General features: G+C 38.6%; 3 protein-coding genes and 1 non-coding gene across 4 annotated transcripts; 1 reads left to right on the forward strand and 3 right to left on the reverse strand.

Annotated features, from left to right (window-relative positions):
• Positions 1-1,327: 1,327 nt before the first annotated feature.
• LOC105059174 (large ribosomal subunit protein eL20y) lies at positions 1,328-4,545 on the reverse strand. The gene is made up of 4 exons (XM_010942406.4): positions 4,391-4,545; positions 3,788-3,903; positions 3,616-3,679; positions 1,328-1,867 (listed from the first exon to the last, which is right to left on the reverse strand). Exons 1-4 carry the CDS (start codon positions 4,403-4,405, stop codon positions 1,526-1,528), a joined length of 537 nt encoding a protein of 178 aa, XP_010940708.1. The 5' UTR covers positions 4,406-4,545; the 3' UTR covers positions 1,328-1,525.
• A 1,499-nt stretch (positions 4,546-6,044) lies between these two features.
• On the reverse strand, positions 6,045-6,117 carry TRNAF-GAA (transfer RNA phenylalanine (anticodon GAA)). The gene has a single exon. It is a non-coding gene; the product is annotated as a tRNA-Phe (tRNA).
• An 80-nt stretch (positions 6,118-6,197) lies between these two features.
• On the forward strand, positions 6,198-9,687 carry LOC105059175 (uncharacterized). Its single transcript, XM_010942407.4, has 2 exons — positions 6,198-7,643; positions 9,318-9,687. Exons 1-2 carry the CDS (start codon positions 6,236-6,238, stop codon positions 9,332-9,334), a joined length of 1,425 nt encoding a protein of 474 aa, XP_010940709.1. The 5' UTR covers positions 6,198-6,235; the 3' UTR covers positions 9,335-9,687.
• A 1,213-nt stretch (positions 9,688-10,900) lies between these two features.
• LOC105059176 (alcohol dehydrogenase class-3) lies at positions 10,901-16,043 on the reverse strand. The gene is made up of 9 exons (XM_010942408.4): positions 15,801-16,043; positions 15,471-15,607; positions 14,465-14,511; positions 14,060-14,385; positions 13,083-13,165; positions 12,918-12,993; positions 11,877-12,034; positions 11,373-11,534; positions 10,901-11,224 (listed from the first exon to the last, which is right to left on the reverse strand). The coding sequence occupies exons 1-9, from the start codon at positions 15,835-15,837 to the stop codon at positions 11,108-11,110; spliced, it is 1,143 nt and encodes a 380-aa protein (XP_010940710.1). The 5' UTR covers positions 15,838-16,043; the 3' UTR covers positions 10,901-11,107.
• Positions 16,044-16,873: the final 830 nt, after the last annotated feature.

Genomic DNA, 16,873 nt, shown 5'->3' on the forward strand with positions numbered 1-16,873 from the left:
ATATATATTAATTTTTTTCTATTAGAATAAAAAAAAATTAACAAACTAAGAGAGGTGTATTTATGTTAAGGATTTTTTATGTGTATATCTTTTCGAATATTCAAATTTATATAAATACCCTCATAAATTACTATTTACATATATATCTTTATAAAATTTTTTTTACACATCTATCCATAAGAATATTTTAGTCATTTTAATTTTAAACTATTAATTTTTAACGATGTTAAATGATATAGGTATATATACAAAAAAAAGATATTTTATGAGGATATATATGCAGATATCAATTTTGAAAGAATATTTATGCAAATTTGAATATTTGAAAGGGTATATATGTAATTTTTTTTTTTGTGGCGGATGGAGATGGGGCAGTGATGACAGGTGCGGACCCACGGGGTGGGATGGAGGGGCACCGCGAGGGGTGGGGGACGCGAGCGGAGCGGGCGCATTAGGGGTGGGGTGGGGGCGGGCGGTGGTGGTGGCGGGTGCAATCCAATGGGATAGGACGGAGGAGCGCTACAAAGGGTGGGAAGATTTTTTTTTTTTTTTTTTTTGTGGCGTACGATGCTAGAGATGGGGACAGGGGGCAGTGGTGACAAGCGTGGAAGGGGCATGGATCGAAAGAGAGAAGGATAAACGATGAAAAAAAAAAAATGAAATCATGAGCTCAACTCACAAATCTAATAAAATCGTTGGTTAAATCTATGATTTTAATTTTTTTTTTTGATCTAAATGGACATGTGAACTTGAAATCCTGGATTCAACCCAAGATTTCACGTGACAAGATAAAATAAAAAATAAATTTTAACCCACTATAATTTGAAAATATTTTATTAAAAAAATATTATTTTTAAAAAAATTTCAAAGATTCTTCAAATTTCTTTGCTTGTTATCGTATAAGCCCCCAACAAGAAGCAAAAGACTGGACTCTAACCAACACCGACCTTATGTCTCCATTCAAGTACCTTCTCCGCTCGATCTCGACAATTCAGTCTACATCTCTCTTCAGTAACCAGGGGCGCTCAAACACCTCAAGAGCAATCATTAGGGCAAATAGAGGCTCAATGACGGATTACTATATTTGAATCATCAACTCTTACATCATCGCTCAAAAAGTAGAAATAATTCATAAGCATCACACATTCTTTGCTCCCAAGATAATCGCCACGAAGCATCCGTCTTGAACCTTGTGCTCAAATTTCTTTGTATTCAAAGGGCAAGGTTCTTGACATTAGTTGGTAATCACCAAATTGCTATGCTGCAAAATGATGACTCATTCATGCCACCAATATAGTATAGTCAAACACAATGCCAAAAAACAGAGTGAAAAATAACTTGTTACCCATAATTGCAGCGAATTAACTAAAACCAAGAAGGTCTTGCACAAAGCTCCTACCCAAAACAGAAAGGTAAATTGCAATGTTTAACAAGAGACTCACAAAATGCAACAATCCACCAAATGAAGAAAATCTGGAGCATACCCAAAAGAAAACATTTGGGAACGTGCTCACTGCTTTCTCTCCTACATAAATAGATTGGGGCGGGAGGCCTTGTAGGTGGTCTTCAGCTTCCTGGTAGGGGGCCTGATTTTCTTGAAGACAAGGGGAAATTTGATCTTTGAATCATGGAACTGCTTGGTGCTCTCACGCTTGCAGAGTTTAGCAGGGATTGTAGCCGTCTTGATGATTTGAATGCAATGGTACCTGACACGGTGACGGGATGCCATTTCATTGTACATATGCTCAACAGCACCATTAAGTGTGGTGTCCCTGAACTCCTTGTACATGTTGTGATAACCGGTCCTGCTCTGGTACCTCAGCCAGATGCCATAGTTCTTAATCTTTGTTGGTTTCCTCTCAAATATCTGGTCTCACAGCATAAAGCAACTCTAAATTAGTTTATAAACATCTATATAACTAGAATAACTGAGGGAGTTGTAGGATCTAATTTCCCAGAGACAATCAAGTCAATTCCATGGATGTTGAGGCATAACAGCAATTTAAAATCTTGGGCAATGCTAAAAGACAAACACAACATATATTCATTGAACATCGTGACCAAAGTTCCAAGATGCTTTAGAAAAAAGGAAAAAAAAAAAAACTGAGTTGAACCGGTTCTGATTGAATGTTCACAGGTTGTAACACAATGACAACCTGAAGGTGAAAGTACTCAATCATCCAGCCACAATAAAACATTTCCGACCAACTTTTTAAAGTTCATACTCAACCCATCAAAGTGCTACATGCAATGACGTAGTCAAAGTAAGGAGAAATGGTTAGGAAATGAATGGGAAGCCATCAATAATGACACAAGTAAATAAATGGAAGGGACAAAAAAAAGTCTTTCAAGGATCCCTGAAACTTGCTTTTGCATGGTTGTTAATGATAGACCTCTTTGCTTGCCAATATCCAGATTCGTCATTTAATAGGTAAATTATTATATAGGGAAAAAAGTTCAACTGAGTACTAATCCACCAAGAAAACTGTAAAAGAAAAGCTACTAACAAAGCATAAACAACAGCAGATTATAACCCAACAAGGGCAGTTGTAAGTTCACAATTTTTGCATCTTCTAGGTATCTATTTTCATTTTTTTCCTTCATGGTTACTGATCGATTGGCTTCAGCTCCAAAAAATTCAACCACAAAGCTCACCAAAACTAAGTTAATCAAGAACCTCTATTTAGATAGGCATATGTGTGCATGTCCTGGTGTCTGACCACCTTATCTAACAGTTACCCATCTTGCATGGCAAGCCTAGGTCACATATACGACTCTTAACTAGATATATCCGTTCTGAATGTAACTTCTACCCCTCCAAAAAGAATAAGAGACGTCAATATTCACAACAGGACAGCCTTTCCATTTTAAAAGATGTTCTCAATGGGCAGATTATCAGAAATTGGCTAAGGTGAAAAACAAGCATCCTCTGTCCTACCTCAATTGTATCCATACATTTCTATTTGCATATAAAATGAAAGAGAATCAAGTAAGACCAACCTTGGAAGTTCAACAACATCAAATCAGTAAAGGGTCAAATGCTAGCAAAACAAAAGCACTGAAAGCATCTAGGGAAAGCGCATTGGAGCCAGTATTCTTGTCGCAGACAAGAATTTTAGATCCAAATAATGCATCTAAGGATGCAATCAAGAAAAAAAAAATAGCTCAAATTAAATCCAACCATCACAATCACCTAAAAAAGGAACCATGGTCTCCTACTCCGACTATGACTTCAAAGAAAATTCAGTCATACAACAGAATATCAAAGCATATATGCTAAGTTTAGTGATGATAATAGAGCAATTCCTGCATTGTTCATCCTCCTGCAGAACATCTTGACTCAAGCGAAAGACAGCAACAGACACCAACTTATGCCAAAACAGAGCAACATATGTAGGCTGACATAGGTGAAGATTTAGTTAAAACTTTAGAGACATGGAGATGCACCAATCAATACTTAAATATTATCACATCAGAACATAATTTGTGCCGAACCATACACTTATGACATGACTAAAGTCACATCTCAAAAGATACAGAACAATCACCAAAACTCCAATAAGCATAAGTCTGAAAATAAAAAGACAATGGGGATCAAAAACAGAACAAACTAACCTCATTAATGGCAAGCACTTGTCCATTGCTCTTTTTCACCTTCTTCAGCTTGCTCAGGAAATACCTGAAATTTTTTAAATGTACCAAAAGACAATACAACTTAACGAGATAGAAAAGGAGGAAATAAAATATGCTTCGGAAGGGGACGGTTGAAAAGAGAATTCCTCATTACCAGAACTTGGATTTAGCTCGAACTTCGTTGGTAGCCCAGAGCTTCATGCGGTAAATCTTGGGGTGTTCATCCGACGGGGTTGGGAGGGCCCGACCCACCACCTGGTACTGATGAAACTGCTCCCCAAATCCCATCCATCACGTGAAAACAATCAATATACAACCAACAACAACATAATAACAACCAAAATAACACAATAGGAAAACATAACTCAAAGAACAATTTAAAAGAAAAAATAGAGAAAAAACTAATGAGTCCAAATCCATACACCGAAAAAAGAAAAAAAAATATGGCATTCGGAGATGGGTTGAGCTCATCATTCTTGATAGGGTCAAGCGATTTTGACAGAATTGCGTACGAAATCCATTACGAAATCTTAATGGACTCTGATCAAATCCGATCCGAAGATCGATAGCCTATCAAAACTGAAGATGCTTCAGAGTTCTGGCACCGAATGGACCCTGATATCCTGCGATCCATCGAAAGCTACCAGCGGTCCGAAGATTATGATCCTGTTTGACCCGATCTCTAGTATTTTGGAGGAAGAGGAGGAGAAGGACGAAGAAGAAAAGGAGTATTCTTTAGCTTTGGTGGTGATCTTACCCTGAAGTTGCCCATCGATCTCCCTAACTCTGCTGCTACAGCGCTCCGCCTCCGCCTTCAGAGAAAACTCTCTTTCTCAGGAGACGAGGAAGCTAAAGTACTCAGAAACCCTAGCGACAAACCCTAGTTTCGCGTTTTCTCCGTTTCAGGGCATGTTTCTCGAGGAAATTACGATAATGGCACGGGAGCTGGCCGGGTCGAAAAAGTTGGGCCGGACTAATTTTGTTGTAACAGTTGCCTGGTCCATGTGCTATGGCTGCTTGAGACACGAGCGAAAAATTATGTGGAGCGGAAGAGCTTTTTGAGAACCTTATCCACCACGTGTGAGTTAATTGAATTTAGTGGGCATGTTTTCTACTAACCACTAGTCTAATATTTGATCCTATGAAATTGGAAAGTGGAGAAATACCGATTCTTATATCAACTATTTGGACTGTTATATTGTTTAATTTCCTCTCAGATTATTATTCCCTCCCCCCCAACAAAAAAAAAAAAAACAGAAATTCAATATGACCCATCTGTTTGGAATCCAAGATTCATGGCATGTTGAAAAAAAAAAAAAATACTATATGAGGAAATTATGATCTAGTTAGTACATAGAATTGCAATATCATGAAATATAACAAATGCTTCAAGATGAAATATTTATTTAATCAAGTTCTCAAATCTATACATGTATCTAAATAAAAAATAAAAAAAATAAAAAACCTGGCAACAATTATGAATAATACATAATGGTAGAACAATTGAATCTTGGCCAATTTTAGTTAGATACTATTGATGCTTATTGAACTTGTATTGCATCCCAATAAGCATGCACCAAATCATTTTAGGTTTTCGTCGCCCCATCCAAATGATAATAATGGTTCATTTGATTCAACTTAACATTGGAAGAAAATGTTAAAATATATAAAATAATATTTTTTAAAAAATAACCATTAATATGGAAATCATTGAAAGTAAATAAAAAAAATACAACTTTTGCTACATATAAGAACTTTATAAAATCAAGTGTTGTTAATACTGCATATTATTTTAGTCTACGTATTTTAGTTTTGAGAAGATTATTATTGTCATATAAATTTGCTCCCAAATAAATTATTTAAACATGTGAGATTAGTTAGAAGTAAGTTTCCAACACCATTCTTTTATGTATTAACATTAAAAAATGAATGCATCTTTTAGCATATAAAATCACTCCAAGATAAGTTAGCCATGAATACATCATCTTAATTAGAAACATATTCTAAAATTGAAGAAGAAAAACTTTAGTTAAAGATATGTTTGTTTTGTTGAGGTAATTTTTTTACATCCCAAATAATATTTTATATTTTAAAAATTAAGATTGAAAATAATCAAATTTAAAATATACACTTTTCCAACTACAAATATGTTTCAATTACACCTTTCATTTAAGTGAAGGAATATAATTTTTCTAGCTGAAAATTATTTTTAAAAATAATTTATATGTTTTTGTGTTTTATTTTAATAAAATAAAAAATAAAAGATAATTAATTATATGCATACTAAAAAAGTGTTTTAGAACGTATTTCATATTTTATGATGAAATTTTTATATTTTTGAATTATATTTTTAAAATGTAAATTATTATATAATTTTTTTATGAATTTAAATAATATTTTTTTAAATTATTTGCGGTGAGCGTGGATCGAACACGCGACCTTCAGATCTTCAGTCTGACGCTCTCCCAACTGAGCTATCCCCGCATTAATTTTTTTATTTTATAGTAGACGATTATATGCGTTAATAAAACAGTAGAGCGATTATATGTTCAACGAAGCATATTGAAGCAGTCCTTCAACGAAGCATATTGAAGCAGCCAATATGGCGGACACCGGCAACTCGAGTCTGCCTCTCTCCACCCGTCCAGACTCTAACCCTAGTTCCAACGATGGCGGCGAGAAGTCGACGACGAAGAAGAAGCCAGCCCCGAAGCGGTTCGTGAAGAGCCAGATCCCGGTGGAGATCCTGTCGGACCCGGCCCTCAACGCCGCCGCCGCCCTCCTTCCCTCCAACTACGACTTCGAGATCCACAAGACCGTCCACCGTGTCGTCTCCTCCGCCGCCCGCCGCGTCGCTCTCCAGCTCCCGGACGGCCTCCTTATGTACGCCCTCCCCATCGCCGACATCCTCCGCTCCTCCTCCGCCGCCGCCGAAGACGTCCTCGTCCTCGCCGACCCCACCTACGGCGCTTGCTGCCTCGACGACTTCGCCGCCTCCGCTCTCCAAGCCGACCTCCTCGTCCACTACGGCCACTCCTGCCTCGTCCCCGTCCCCTCCGCCCGCCTCCCCACGCTCTACGTCTTCGTCGACATCCGCATCGACGTCCAACGCCTCGCCACCGCCGTCCGCTCCGCCTTCCCCCCATCTTCTAAACTGGCCCTTGCCGGCACAGTCCAGTTCGTTGCCGCCGTCCACGCCGCCAAATCGATCCTTTCCCCCGAGGGGTATGACATCACCGTCCCGCAGGCGAAGCCGCTCTCCGCCGGGGAGGTCCTCGGGTGCACGGCTCCCACGATCCCCAAGAGCAGGGGGGTGGAGGCTCTCGTCTTCGTTGCAGACGGCCGGTTCCATCTCGAGGCGTTCATGATTGCCAATCCGGGGATCCGGGCGTTCCGGTATGATCCCTACCTCGGCGTGCTCGTCTTGGAACAGTATGACCATGAGGGAATGAAGAAGGCGAGGAAAGATGCGATCTTGGCAGCCAGGGAGGCCAGAAATTGGGGTGTTATTCTTGGGACTCTAGGCAGACAGGGGAATACTAGGGTTTTGGACAGAGTGTTGGAGCACATGGACGAGAAGGGGCTAGAATATTCAGTGGTACTGATGTCGGAAATTACGCCGGCGAGGATTGCTTTGTTCGGAGACTCGGTCGATGCATGGGTCCAGATTGCTTGCCCCAGGCTTTCCATTGACTGGGGGGAGGGGTTCACAAAGCCACTTCTGACAGCATTTGAGCTGGAGATTGCTCTGGGGTATGTTCCTGGTTGGTGGGAGAAGGAGAGGAGGGCAAAACCAAAGAATTCTAACTGTGGATGCATGGTAAAGAAGGAGGAGAGCTGTTCAATATCTGGTGGTTGCGAGGGTGGATCCTGTGGCTGCAAGTGCAACAGTTATGGTGGAGAAACAGATTATGCAATGGATTATTATGCTCAGGATGGAGGGGACTGGAATAGCTCCTATGTTAGGAAGAGGACTTCTACTAGTGAGACAAGACCCAGGAGAAATATTGGTAAGTAATTCAGTTAGTAAAAGTTTCAAATAACTTATGTACGTTGATGTTCAATTTGATTTCTTTTTTGCATGAGTTAGATGACAAGATCCTTTACTAGTGGCCAACTATAGCTTGATGAAATCAATGTGTCTTCGGTTGTGTGAATATGATGTACTGTGATTGGCGATTTAGATGGCTATTCAATTGGCTCTTACTATCATCAATTACATAATTCACAATGCTTATTGTGGCAGAAAAATATGACGACTTCAACATTTTGCTTACCTTACTAATCTCTGATTCCTTCTGAAATTTGTAGTCTTACACCTTCAATTTTACTCAAGTCATGACCATGGAGGATCATTTGTGTTATCTAAGGTGCATAAAGTGCTTATATTTAAGTTGATGATGGATTTTGTATACTCTCTATAAGTTCACCTGATTTTGAAACTCGATTCCGTGCAATTTCCTCTGCAATTTAACTTTCAACTTTCTTTTTGCCTCAACCAATTGACAGTTTATTGTCTTTAAACCACTCACACCTTGGAACCTCCTTTTGAAACTATAAACAATCTATCACAAAAATTCGAAGAGTTAGCTCAGGATCAATCCTTTAGTATAAGCCTATGATGCCTGAACGGTTTCTTATATCACCACAACAACCTCAAATGCATGTCACTTGATTTTTATTTTTATTTTTTTACCTTTAGAAATTTTAGTTTTGTATACAACCTTTTAGTCTTTAGACACCTGCTAGATTATCTATTATAGTACTTTTGTTCATTTGATTCATCTGCCATGCATAGATTCTTTCTCTTTGCCATTTGATAGGGAAGCCAAGCCCAAGAATCCCAAAAATCTCTTGATTACCACATCTTACACCATGATCCAACTGCAGTGGCATCCTTGTCAAAATGACCATCAGTGATAGCTACGATGGTGTTTATAGGGAAGGAACTCTATGATGGCAGCAGTACTGTTTAACAAAATGAGTAGGGGTGATGAAGTGAAGCAGTAGATTGGTGAATGGTCGTAGTGGATATGTCAATGTGTGTGTTTTTAGATGGATTGAAGAATGGTCAAAAACGGACCTTGGTCACATATATCTCTGTGTAGCAGTCTCAAGGTATCAAAATACAATAGCTACCATAGCTCAAGGGGATAAAACCCTTCACGTACAAATTATTCCCCACCAAACCTCCCTCTGTTGGTGGCGCAATCCGCCGCTCTATTCTTTATACAGATAGAGTCCCAAACAAGCACCTATAAATAGAATCCACCCATGGAACATAAATGGCTATTGTGTAAATAACAATGGTTGCAGGGTGTATGCATATAAAAGCTATTTATTTCGGTCTGTGTAATATACAATATTGGTATCTCTTATATATTTTTTTTTTCGATCAACTCCCTTACAGTCTGATCATTTTGCATATGTCATCTGGTGCATAAACTTATTGGTAATTTTTTTAGACTAGGTTGTAAATTCGCTCAACAGTAATTATCTGCAAGATTCAATAAATTATTGGCTCAAAGGCCAGCTTTGATAATTTATAGATATTTTATGCGAAGATGCTTCAAATTTTGTCTCAGGACTCCTGAAAACATCTGAAATTTTGTTGACGCCGGTGGTTTTAGCTTTATGGCAATGCTTTTCCTGTATTTCTGATCGGACTTTGCATTTTTATTCAGGAACCGGAAATGCATAAAACGGTAGACCCGGTCTGTTGAGTGGGCTCAGAGCGTTATCAGAAAACGGTCAGCACAGATGGTCAAGTATGGTCGGAGAGATACCTTAGAAAGTAAAGCAAAGATACCTCGCAAATTCTCATGTCCTTTTTTTTATCATCATGACGGCATTAGCAAACCAATTCAAAGAACTCAGATTCGATTGATTTCAGATTCTAAAGGCAACTGTTTCTTGAAAGCTCGACAAAATGCTTTTTTCAGGGATGGAAGTTCAAAAGTTGGTCATACAAGGCCATGTTTATGATGAATTTTAGTATTGTATTCTTAGATTTTGTCTGATTTTTGTATAATGCGTGCATTTATATTTTTAGCATCGCAGTATTAACACCTACGAAACCTGAACCGGGAAGCTCCACTTGGTCGAAAGGAACCTTCAGGTTAGAAGATGAAAAATTCACCAGACATTTCGATTACCAGCAATATGCATGTGCGGGCCTGTATTGTGCATTATTTTGTTGCTTCAATTATCATACTGCTATAGTATAAACACCGGCTAAGATCGGAATATCAAAAAAAAAAAAAAAAAGAGTTGGAGCAGGAGAGAGAAGATAAAGAAACCAGGGTTTTTTCTCTTGTGCATTAGATTTTTTACAGTATTATCTTAAAAGGATAAAAAAATAATTTGGCATGATTTAATTCTTTGCTTCCTTTTTTAAATGAGAATAAAAAAGCGATTTTATAAATTTCTGAATAGCTGCCTCGGAACATGAGAGGAAGGTATATTTATTAGCCGGCGAGACCGGTTTTAAAATTTAGAGAGTTAACTTTAAATGGAGTATCAATAGATTTGATCCATTGGCTCTCCTAATTACGCACGTACTATTACTGTCTCATGGAGTGCAAGGGACAATTGAGAGGCCCCGCATATTGACACGTCGTATCGCCCCGGAGTGCATGAGAGAGCGCACGAGAGAATAGAGCGAGAGAATATGATAACGGGCATAAGGTCCTCTCCCGTGAGATTTAAGAGAATGGGGCAAAGCAAAATGTATTTATTTAATAGATGGGACAAAGTAAAACAACTTACTGGATGGGTTAAAACAAAACAGTCCAAGAGACAAGAAGAAAAAAATTCATAAACAAAGGGATGACATATAAATCAGATAAATATTTATTCGGGTACCAGAAGGCAACTTCGTCACCGAAACCGATACATTTTTCAAAATCAAATATGGTACTAGCGTTTTCAAATCTTTTTTTTGATGATTTTAAATTTACGATTCCATGTATGCATAAATCCTTGATTCCATGTATGCATAAATCCTTATATAACTACCAAATAAACATCATCTCAATTATTGCTGACAAGATTATTTTTCTCCAAATATGATCTAAGGATTTTCTAAGGATGTTGAATATTGGCTTTTATCACATTAAACAGTTGAATATTCACGAAAACATATACTGATGAATACATTATCCTCGTTCTCGTTCCGAATCATGTGGATAATCCATTTATTTTATAATTATTGCCTCTGGAATAAGCAGCTTATCAGCATGATGCTCAAATGCAAATAACTGACAAGTAAAGAAAAAGGGCAGCATAAATACCAACATCGTAGTTCCTTACAACATCCATGCACACCTCAAAACATGAAAAGACTGGGAATATGGCGTCACCATCATCTTACTGTTGTAGAGCACATTGCCCAAAAACAGGATGCACAGAAGTCCACTACAGACGATGTTTTCACAATCCCAGGTCCTCAAATAAAAGCTAACGATGGTACACTTCATGCATGCATTTCAAGCACGCAGCGCAAGCATCCCCCTTCATGCATCAGATCGAAAGCCTCATTGATATCCCCCAGAGTCATTGTGTGCGTTATGTATTCGTCCACCTTGATTTCCTGCAACATTGACAGATGTCACTACATGACCCAATGATCAGCATCAAGGCAAATTCTGTTGCACTGTTGAAACAAACATTTATAATATTTTTTCTTAAAAAAGGAGCAGTTATTAAGCCTTTTGGAGAAGAATGTAAATGTACAGCACCTTCTTCATGTACTTGTCAACAAGCCATGGCACTTGAGAGCGGCTCTTGAATCCACCGAAGGCAGTTCCCTTCCAGACACGCCCAGTGACCAGCTGGAAAGGCCGAGTAGATATCTCCTGACCAGACGCTGCTACACCCACAATGACTGACGTCCCCCAACCCTATGGCATCCACATATATAATAACACAAAGGATTTTGATCAACTCAGTTATTATCTGAACAACAATGAGGAACTTGCCTATTATAAGATTTAGAAACAACTGACAAAATGTAAACACTTGAAACATTTATCAAGAAATGGTTCCTTAGACAAGGATCTTTAATAAGATAAGAAGTTTTAGTTCAAGGATTCTGGCAGAGACCGCAAAATATAATTAACATGTACAGGAGATTTTGGTGTGAGGTCTTATGAGAATATCCAGTTAAACAAATGACCAAAATTGCATGTTTAGAACCTGATAAAAGTGCACAGAAAATTACAAAGCATCGGATGATATCTCACCTTATGACAACATTCTAGAGCAGCCCTCATGACGGAAACATTTCCAATGCATTCAAAGCTGTAATCAACACCACCATCAGTCAGGTCGATTAGGACTTGTTGTATTGGTTTATCATGGTCTTTTGGGTTCACAAATTCAGTGGCTCCAAATTTCTTAGCTGCAAATAGTTTGCAAACACATTAATAGGACTATCAAACTATCCAGTCAGAAATGCTAGTTTTGTAATGAAAAATTTTATTAATATAGTCTGAATTTTAATTCTTCTTTAACTAATTTTGGAATAATTTGAGCTGTATATCATTTTGATACTTGCAAATTAATGATGATGACAACCAGAAAATATTAGTGAAGTATTTTGTTCAAAACAAAAAAAAAAATGCTGTTATTTGCAGCTAAAAAGTATGATAACAAAAAGACTGTCGTGCAAACCAGAGGAATGGGATCAGAAGTTAGTTGACTTCACACTTATCGTGCTTGCAATGACAAATTAGTTGGATACATTAATATCACTTTTCATTGTGAAATTACGGCAAACATGTTCCACTTTGTCTTAAATTTGAATCTCAGAGACTACCGCCCCCTCTACAATAAACATGTTTGGTCAACTAGACTCTTTTAAACTCTAAGCGTATCTTGGAGGGTTGCGAGAAAAACGTGGTCTTCATTTTTAAGACTCCATTTGATCTTTGAGGATAGATGGTTACTCAGATTTGTTTCGCAGGAACCAGGCACCAATTTAGAAGATACCAAGTATAAAAGAGTACAAGGCATAGAAAAGTGTGCCAGCATTAGACAAGGATACAAGGCATCTGACATACAAATTGTAGAAATTTAGATGCAGGCAGATGACTGTACATCTAAATGATAGAAATCAGCTTGATTATGTAATTTGACTAACAGGGTCACCAAAAACTAGAACATGATCATATCTATATCCATCTGGCACAGCATCTGCACAAAGTAGCAGATTATTTGGAAAATTGCACCATTTTATAGAAAAAACTAACAACTACACTTTCTCAAGGATGGATAGCGCATACCAATATCAAACTTTTTGCTGTCAATATCTACACCGATAATACGAGAAGCACCTGCTGCTTTTGCCCCTTCAGCAACCTAACAAAATAAAATTTTAACATTTATCAAAAGAGGCTAGGCTTATTACTGTAGAAAGCATTTAAGATACAATTAAATCAACAGCTAACCGCAAGCCCAACAGTGCCGAGGCCAAAAACTGCAACAGTGGAACCTGGTTCTACCTTTGCTGTATTCCATACTGCTCCAAGACCTGTAATAAAGGGAATGATAATAAAGAAAAACAACAGTAGCCAAAAAACCAGTAAGCACATTATTGAAGTAACAAAAGGCAATAATTCATGGTGGACTTAGCCACAACCCATGCTTCCTTTGGGGAGGTCATGGGTCTGAAATCCTAGAACTGGTGTCCAAGATTTTGATCACCACTACAATGTCATGGATGTGAGAATAGCGGCGCAGGGAATACATGGCACTGGTGCATCTAGATAAGGGTGCAGATGGCACAATGGCTGCAGTCAGCGCAAATGGTGCAATGATGTAGCGGCGCGGGTGCAGCATGGAAAGCACAGTTGGAGTTGCTGGCATATCTGTTGGGCTTATGTGCCTAGTCCCTGAAATGATTGGCCAACATAACCTGCTTGCATGGTGCCGGCATGCCCTAGTAAAAAAATTAAAAAGAAAATGAAGAAATATAATTGCAATAGCAGAATACCATTAGGTATGTCAAGTTATCAACCATCATATGAAGGTTTTCATAGATGTCTGTACAGAATATGAATTGCACATTGCATTAAACAACAACATCATAATAACTGCACAGGTATAGAATAAATTTAAGCCAGAGTCATGAACATTTCTCTATAAAAAGGAATTATCCGAAAGTAATATGAAAAATTGCTATTTTCAAGGGAAAAAAAAGGAATAATGGAAGCATAATGTTGGCATGGAATAATGGAAGACATGATTGGCCATTATTTCAAGTATTCAGTATCTCCAACATGCTAGACCATTATATCCAGGGAAAAACAAAGTTATCTAGTTGAAAATTGAAGAAGCTGACATACAAAGGCCAGCCCCAAAACTTGATAATCAAAATCATTGATCTAAATAAGCAATACACATTATATTACATCATACACTTCACCTGTAGGAACACCACAACCAAGCAGACAGACCTTCTCCAGAGGAGCCTGGGGATCAATTTTCGCAACACTAACATCATGCACAACTGTATATTGGCTGAATGTTGATGTCCCCATAAAATGATAAATAGGTTTCCCATTTATAGAGAACCGACTCTTGCGGTCATTCATCATAACACCAACACCGGTAGCTCCACGAACTTTACCGCAAAGATTTGTCTTTCCAGACTTACAAAACTTGCATTCTCTGCATTCTGCTTGGTAACAAGGTATAACATGATCTCCAGGTTGAACCTCAGTCACTCCTTCACCAACACTCTCAACAATCCTGTATATGGGAATATTGATGAGCAATGACTTGGTTATGACAAGCTAAAAATCATTTATACGATATAGCCACCGCTCACCCTGCAGCCTCATGGCCAAGGATGCAAGGAAAGAGACCCTCTGGATCCTGCAAACCCAATAAGTTGTATATCAGGCCAGGTAGTAAAAAGGTTTCAATTACACATGTTTGGAGAAGAGAACAAAGAAATATAATTAGATATTAGTATTGCTTCAGTAAACAAGAGCTCCTAAGGATTGAAAACACATAAATTAATCTCCAATGCTTTCATACATGCTTAAGCAAGCCAATCCATCTATTGCACAAAGTATACAGCTTTCCTGCTTTCCTTCTTAGACATCAAAGAGACAAACAAAGCATTCGTAAAAGACAAATGGGGAACAGAAACCAATGCATTTTCCAATAAAGCATGTTTATGGTGCTCATATCAAACTGCTTATAGTGCTGTTTTTAAACTGGGTTCAAAGATGAAGAAATACATGTATCCATAGTTGTTAAGAGCAAAAACTTGTTCTTCTATCTTATATTTCATGCCAGTTTTCCTGATGAACTCTAAATGAATCCAGATTCTTGTTTTCAGCCTATCAATTAATTTGCAAGGCAAAAGTGCGAATTCTAGAAACACGGGCGCGCATATAAACAAAAACTGAAACACAAATTTCTTCATGAAATGCAAATCATGAAGAACACATGACATAAGAAGCCCTAATTTTTGAGGATAGAGGATAAGTGGAGCCTTATGAGCCCTGGCATAAGGTAGCAAGGCTGATACTAGGATCTTTTTTGCAAACGCAAGCACTTCTTACGAAGATCTAAAAATCTAGGAATCATTGATTAATTAAAGTGAAAGAAGCATTATAGGAAAAAAAGGAGGACGACCTCATCATCAGCAGCAGTGGCAACCGTTCAAGATAACATATATAAGATGGCAAAAAAAAATATCAGTAGTAATAAACCCTAGCCAAGCGAAGGGCAAATTAACAAAAACCTCAAAATCTTGGTCTGATAACAAAATGAAAGAAGAAAAGAACGAGATATGAGGTGAGATAAAGGACGCAATCATGGACCTTGCCGCTCCAGGTATAGGCGTCGGTGTGGCAGAGGGCGGTGAAGAGAATCTTGATCCTGACCTCCCCGGCCTGCGGCGGCGCCACCTGCACGTCCTCGATCGACAGCGGCTTGTTCGCCTCCCACGCCACCGCCGCTGTTGTTTTCATTCCCATTGTCGTTATCAACATAAAAAAAAAATAATAATAATAATAATAAAGCAAATGATGCGCCTATAAGAATGATCGAAATGAAAAAAAAAACCTAGATCTGAAATCCATATCGAGAAATCGAGCAAAATTGATATGGGATAGATTTCCTGTGACATTTCTTCCATTCTTCCTCCTTACCTTTGCAGGTGATGACCTGACCCTGAGTAGTCGCCATGAGAGGGAGATTTTAGCTGCTAATCTGATCGCTCTCTTATCTCTTTCTTTCCTTCCCTCCCTCTTTTTATCCTGTCGTGCCCGCCGTTGCTCCCATCGTCGCTAAACCCCATTCGCCATAGTAAGTAGGGCGAACTGAGGTGGAATCTAAACACCGTCAGGTGAGTAGTGAGGGGATCCATCCATCCATCCCACCCGGATGCGCTCGGTCCGGCCGCCCTTCGCAGGAAAGACCATTGTGTGGTCAATGTCCTCAACTTAGGGTAACCGGTAACGACAACATGTATGGTTCCAGCGCTCCGCGGTCGATGTAAGTTTTGTCCTTCCATCACCGTCTGGTTCTGCTGGGAACTTGCCCAGGTTTCCCTACCCATGAATGTCAATGAGGATCTCCGCGTGCGACTCTTGCTCCGCGGAGCCCGATATCACCATGCTTACTGCCATCGGAACCGGCTGCTCGCCACACGATTTTGGGGTCCGTCACCGTTCACAAAATCCTTAACGAAGCCATCTGCTTTTTATCATCCTTGAAAATTTCAGCATACAAACCGGATATGTTACATGTGGTTAAATGTTACCCAGCTGTTCTTTAGTGGATGGATCCGGTTTGGGTAAAAGGAGTTGGTTTCTCGATACAATTTAACTGCTTTTCTGATGCCCCCAATCTAAAAACAGAGCTCAAGCACATTTCCATCTCCATATTCTCGCAAGGATTTATCCTACAAATATGCAAAGCTTTCAGCCTGCTAATAAATTTAATATTAAGTCCTTAATATGTAATTCAGACGTAGATAGCAATAACTTTTAGAATAACCCAACTCTCAAAATAAGCTTTGCGATAAATTCAAATGGATCAACAAAAGCTGGAAGTAAGATAATTCATCACATTTACAACTCTAAATGAACTTTTCAAGTACCAAAAATGCTATAATCCATGCTCCAGCTCAAACCTTGCTTCTGCTTGTACTCCCAAAAGATAAAATCGTGCCAGACTTTAAATTCTTAGATCTAGAAAGAGAAAAGTAATAAATATAATA

Source organism: Elaeis guineensis, chromosome 16 (assembly GCF_000442705.2).
Source record: "Elaeis guineensis isolate ETL-2024a chromosome 16, EG11, whole genome shotgun sequence".
Taxonomy (NCBI): Eukaryota; Viridiplantae; Streptophyta; class Magnoliopsida; order Arecales; family Arecaceae; genus Elaeis; species Elaeis guineensis.

Coding starts and splice junctions, on each gene's coding strand:
- LOC105059174 (XM_010942406.4), bottom strand. Junction 3,680..3,787: donor CGAGCTAAATCCAAGTTCTG/GTAATGAGGAAT, acceptor AAAAAATTTCAG/GTATTTCCTGAGCAAGCTGA. Junction 1,868..3,615: donor AAGTGCTTGCCATTAATGAG/GTTAGTTTGTTC, acceptor CTGTGAGACCAG/ATATTTGAGAGGAAACCAAC.
- LOC105059175 (XM_010942407.4), top strand. CDS start 6,236: ATGGCGGACACCGGCAACTCGAGTCTGCCTCTCTCCACCCGTCCAGAC.
- LOC105059176 (XM_010942408.4), bottom strand. CDS start 15,837: ATGGCGACTACTCAGGGTCAGGTCATCACCTGCAAAG. Junction 13,166..14,059: donor TGGTTGTGGTGTTCCTACAG/GTGAAGTGTATG, acceptor CCTTTATTACAG/GTCTTGGAGCAGTATGGAAT. Junction 11,535..11,876: donor CTCTAGAATGTTGTCATAAG/GTGAGATATCAT, acceptor TGGATGCCATAG/GGTTGGGGGACGTCAGTCAT.